This window comes from Alligator sinensis, unplaced genomic scaffold (genome assembly GCF_000455745.1).
Source record: "Alligator sinensis unplaced genomic scaffold, ASM45574v1 scaffold1329_1, whole genome shotgun sequence".
NCBI lineage: Eukaryota > Metazoa > Chordata > Crocodylia > Alligatoridae > Alligator > Alligator sinensis.
Window position 1 is genome coordinate 748,438 of NW_005842460.1, and position 5,452 is coordinate 753,889.

At 53.8% G+C, this 5,452-nt stretch overlaps 1 protein-coding gene across 1 annotated transcript in view; it reads left to right on the forward strand.

Annotated features, from left to right (window-relative positions):
- Positions 1-6: 6 nt before the first annotated feature.
- Positions 7-5,452, forward strand: part of DIP2B (disco interacting protein 2 homolog B) — a 104,323-nt gene continuing 98,877 nt past the window's right edge. The window contains exon 1 of the mRNA XM_025212435.1: positions 7-116. Within this exon, the coding sequence (XP_025068220.1) occupies positions 35-116 (82 nt within the window). The 5' untranslated portion in view covers positions 7-34. The remainder of the gene's footprint in view (positions 117-5,452) is intronic.

Genomic DNA, 5,452 nt, shown 5'->3' on the forward strand with positions numbered 1-5,452 from the left:
GGGGACGGAGGGAGGGAGGGGAGGCCGCGCCGCCATGGCCGATCCGCCGGGCGCCGCCGCGCTGGCCCGGGACGTGCGCGAGCAGCTGGCCGAGCTGGAGCTGGAGCTGTCGGAAGGTGAGCGCGGGGTGCGGGGCGGCCGGGGACCAGGCCTCGCTCCCCTTCGCGCGCGGCCCGGGGGCTCCCCGCTCGCCTCCAGCCTGTGAGGAAACGGGACAGGGCCGCGCGGGAAACCCCGGCCACCGGCCACCACATCGCGCCCTCTGCGGCCCCGCCGGGGTTGTAACGCTTCCCCTGGGCCGTCCCCGCGCGCGGGTTGGTAACGCTTCTCGGCACGGAGCGACCCGCAGGCACGCGTGAAGCAACGGCGTTCTGCTCAAACGGGCTGTGTCGGCCGGAGCGCACTGCACGCGTGGACACGGGGATCCTAGGCCCGGGTTAAAAGAGTTTGGGGTTGTTCAGGAGCCCCTCTGGATGAGTCCGAGCGGCCTGGCCCCGCCGGCTTGCGGTAGGAAGGTGAGCCGCGCCGCCGCACCCAAATTCCGTTTAAAAGACATTAATTCGTTGAGAGCAGCCGGGTTGTAGTTGAGACAGGAGAGGAAGCACGTCCCCGCGGCGGCTGTGCTTGGCACCGGGTTTCATTGCAAGGTCCTTGTTTGCCTACTGGGTGTTGCTGTCGGGGCTCTGAGTCGGATCCGACTGTAGCTTACGTTTCCCATTTGCGAGGGGGGAGAGAGCAGGGCGCAGATCGCGCCCGGCGCACACGGATACCGCTGCTCCGACGTGGGGGTGATGCGGCTCCTCGTGCGTGGCCCGCGGGTAGTTCGGCATCCACCCCGCAGCTAGTCGGACACGAGGTTCGGTCACCGTTAGTCCACGAAGTCTGGGATGCTTCTGATCCCCGCCCCGAAGAGGTCACGTTAAAGTGTGATCTGGCGCTCAATGTGCAAAAGATGCCGTGTCAGCATGCGGGCTGGAAAGTGGGACAGAAGGATTATCTTAAATGCATGCTGAAAATAGCAATTGTAGTTAGCAGCGATGAGCCAAGGGGCTTCCTTGAGGAACAGTCTAATTAGGCCTCTCCCCTGCAGACAGTCCCCGTGCGGGCTGTAGGCAGCATGGCGGTGGCCGGAGCCCCCTCTCGAAACGCGGTTCTGACTTCTGTTCAGAGCAGTCGGACATGTTTCGTGGGACAGCCCTGAGGGAGAGGGCATCGGGGCACGCGTCATCTTGAGGGTCCGTTGGTGGCATGCAATGAAAATTGCGTTTCTGGCTCTGGTTTCTATCGGCCGAGTGGGTCTTTTTCTTGCACAACAGAAAAACGCAGGATTAACCAGAACCTGCTGGGTGGTGCTGCATGGATCCTGGCCCAGAAAGGAATCTTAGTCCAAATCCAGTCAGATGTTAGTTGGGAGGCAGGAAGAATGGCTCCTTTTCATAGCCGGAGAAGACCATGGTGACGTGCCTTCCCTGTATTTGTATGGGGCCTTTGTTAGGTACATGCTCCAGTTATAACCCTGGGCTTACTCTAGAACAGGGGTGGCCAATCTGGCATGCGTGTCACAAGCGTCACAGGCAGCCCGTGCATGGGGAACGCAGCAGATCAGAGGCGGCAGGCAGCACAGTGTCAGATCAGGCAGAAAGCAGAGCAGCAGATCGGGCAGAGGAGTGGCCCTGGGGGAGGGTACAGAGGTAATTTGTGGTATGTCTGTCAAAGACGTTGGTCCCCGCTGCTCTAGACCTTGCAGTCGTGGGCATTGGGGCTTGGCTGGTGTTTGGAGTCTGCAGAGTATTAGGAGGCAGCAGCTGGTTGAAGCGAGGACTGCCGAGTCCTTGCACACCTGGCCGGGGAGCTAGGGTAGTCTCAGGGCAGTGGAGCTCCCCAAGCACCTAGATTAAGCGGCCCTGTGCCTTGCAGCATAAGCATGTTCGTGTGGGCACGGGATGTAAGGGTGTGACTTCACGGCGTGTCAGGGCTTTTGTGGTAACTCCCCATGTTCACACTCCTGCCCCATGGTAAAGACTGGGCAGCTCACTCTACAGAGACAGTGCCCTTCCTCTTTGCCTTGCTTTAACTTCCTGGACTCTCTCTACCCCGTGGTATCCCTGCCTCTGTTCTGCCTGAGTCCGACCTGTGCGTAGGGCTGCCCTTGCCCTGGATTGGTAGAAATTCTCTAGTTTGCTTTTGTGTAGTTCTCCAGTGCCCATCTCTGTTTGAACCTACCGATGGGCCTCAGGCTGACTCACTCAGCTCCTTCGGGTGAGGACACGATCTTCCTGTATCAGCCTGCTGCCTGAAATAATACTCCGCTCTTATACAGTGCTTCCCATCCCGAGATCTCAGTGCTTTCAGCAGGGGATTGGTGTCGTTCTTATTTATAAATAACATCTTCCAATAAAGCAGTATATTTATAACAATATGTCAATGACTGCAAATGTGTGAATGACCCACTAAATGTTCATGTTGCTGTAACAGTAACGCTCATCTTCTTCCTGCTTGCTTTTGGGTGTTTTCTCTTTCTTCATTTTAGCCATCTGTCAATAACACCTACGTGATGCAGCAGCAGTGACGGGAAGTACTGCTTTCCATTTGCATCTGCTGCTCTTTTAATGAACTAATGTCCTTGGTGTTCGGGTAGAGACTGTTGCTTGTGCTGTTACTGAGGGTCAAAAGAATGAACAGCTTGAGGTTTCTGGTATGAACAGGGGCCTGATTTTACACTTCCGCTAGCTGAGCTGCTGCTACAGGAATGTATTTTTGGGGCTGCCTAGTGCCTGTGCTTAAAATTTCTGTCCACTCTCACTGCATACCCTGGTAGAGGTCTCTCAGTTGCTCCTTAATCAAGCACACAGTCAGCAAAGTGTTGGAAGCAGGTGGGGAAAATGCCTGACTTAATTCGGCCCTGAAGGGAATTTAATAGGGAATTTAATCCGGCCTTACAATCGATGAATTTACCCCCGGTTATCTTTCCTGCTTGGTGCGGAGGGGCTGGACCTGATGATCTTCCAAGGTCCCTCTGGGCCTTACAATGTATGAATTCCATTTTTATCTAAATCTGTTAGTATCAGAGCAATTTGACATTGCTAGTGAGGAGCAGAGCAGATCCCCAGATGTTTTTACAGTTGTTCTTGGTCGGTAGAATTGAACACGGCATTTCATGCAAGCTCAGTTCCAACCGCATTATCGGGGCAAAGCGAAGCACAGAGGAAGGAGTTGGAGGCCTGGGCAGGGGGGGAGAGGAGGTTGTTCAAGTGGTCAGTGAGACAGAGTGACAAAGAAACAGCTCCCTTCTGTGGGGCTTCTGGAGGGGCCAGAGCCAGGTAATAGTGCCTGTAATTATCAGGTGTGTTAAGTGGATTCAGAGCTAAAGAACATTCGATTGAGCTGTTCAAAACCTGGTGTCGTGGTGCTTTAGAAAGAGGTGAGATTGGACTGCACCAAAGTCCCGGTCAGATGGATTCCTAGGTCCTAGGCCACGAAGCAGTTTTTTCCACGTCTCTCTAAACTGGAGCTGCCCACTGCATACTGAAACACAAGGAAGGCAAGTGGCGGCTAGGAGGAGGGATTTGGAGAGACTAGTTCCTCTGTGACCTGTTGTGCTGAGCTAGCAGTGCCATATGCCACTCCATGCGGCTTGCAGAATGGGGAGAAGGTCCGTGTCCGAGGGCAGTGGCAGCACCACTGCAGCTCTGGCCCACGTGTGGAGGAGGCTGGAATACCCATGAACAGCGCTTTCTTTTCCCCTTCTAGGGATCCTGGACGTCTACTGGTTTGATGCCCACTGTACAGCACCACGCACAAATATAGCTTCTAACAGCCTGCAGTCTACACAGCAGGCGCCACGGGTGGAAGAGAAGAGCAGGAGGGTTTGGGTGGAGGCAGGTAACACAATAGTGTGGGCAGTTCGTAGCATGTCAGGGCTGTAACCATCTGCTGCTGGGCGGCTTGTTCTTTCAACCCCTGACTTCTTCCCCGTTACAAATGCACTTTGCTTGCAGCCTGGCACTCTCTTCTAGAGGCTCAGCGACTGGGGCCTCAGACACATTAAATGCTTAGTTGACTGGTGGTTGCTTTTGAGCCATGATGCATTTGTCTATGATTTTTAACAACAAAAGGAAGTTAGATCTTGCTTTGTGCGGTCTGTGCAGGGGTGGGGTGAACAGGCGGGGGACTTTGGACCTGTCTCTGATTAGTAGTAGCCAGGAATTCCCCTGCTAGAGGTTCAGACACTTTAATCTGATTTCAGCCTGAGCAGGATGCTGTGCTGTCATTGTTTCATCGCACTTGCTCTCATGCTGTTTAAGGAGTTAAGGTTTCTGTTTCTTTTCTGTCTGTTTTGCTGTCTGGTTTGCAGTGTGGGTATTTCTGTGAGTGATTTGAAGCTCCACAGTTTATTCTTTTGGAGACAGTCTCACTGAAGAATCAGTCCTCTGGAGTAGGAAGTGTGGCACGTCATGATCTGGGGGCTCAGCTGAGTGTGGGACTCGGGTTCTGCCGGGTGGTTTGGAATCCAGTTGGCAGAAATCAGACAACTGCCTAGTGGGCCTGGTTCCCCGTTTCTGACACGCTGAATATTTTACTACAGCATCTTGCCTGTTTCTGCCTACTTATTAAAATTACTTTACAGGTTTGCATCCTTACATCTCGGAGATGGGAGAATTATCAATCCGAGAAACTGAGGCACAGAGCTTGCAAAGTGAATAAGGCATATCAAAACAGTTGATAAAACCGGCAATAGTCCCGATTTTCTGTTTTTTGCCTACCCATAGGAATCTGCTACTGTTGTACGCTTTTGCAGTGACTGTCATTACTTTTCTTGCATTTGATCAGGGGTAGGCAAGATTTTTTGGCCGGAGTGCTGAAAAAACCACAATGTCTACCTTGGAAGGTGCCAGAGTGCCGACATGCTGGAGCCCGGAGCAGCTGTTTGCAGCCTCCTGGCTGCAGCCGGCCCACGGGGTCCAGTCTGCTTGCAGCAGGGCTTACAGTCTCCCAGCTGCCTGCTGGGAGCAGCCTGGGCTCCCTGGCTGGCAGCAGCTGCTTAGAGCCCAGACTGGCGGAGGTGTGCTGAACAAAATGGCCTTGTGTGCCATGCTTGGCACGCATGCGGGGGGTTGCTGACCCCTGCATTAGATAGAACGGATTAACTGTGGGGAACTTCTGCCTGTTCCCTTAGTCGTTCGTCAGCCTTTCAGGTAAAAAACAGATCCCAAGTCTGCGGGCGAGTCGGGAATCTGCCTGGCTTTGATGTGTGTGTTTTGCCTGCAGCCTGTACAGGGACCATGCTGAAGCAGTGCTTTGACATGCATACTTGTCCTTTCAGAGCGCACTGGGGGGTGTGCTGATGTAAATCGAGAGCACCCCATTCCTGCCTTTTGTGTAAAGAAAAGTTCTGGTAAGAGCCTGCAGCTCTGATATTATTTTCTTAGGCCTTATATCCCAGGAAAGAGAG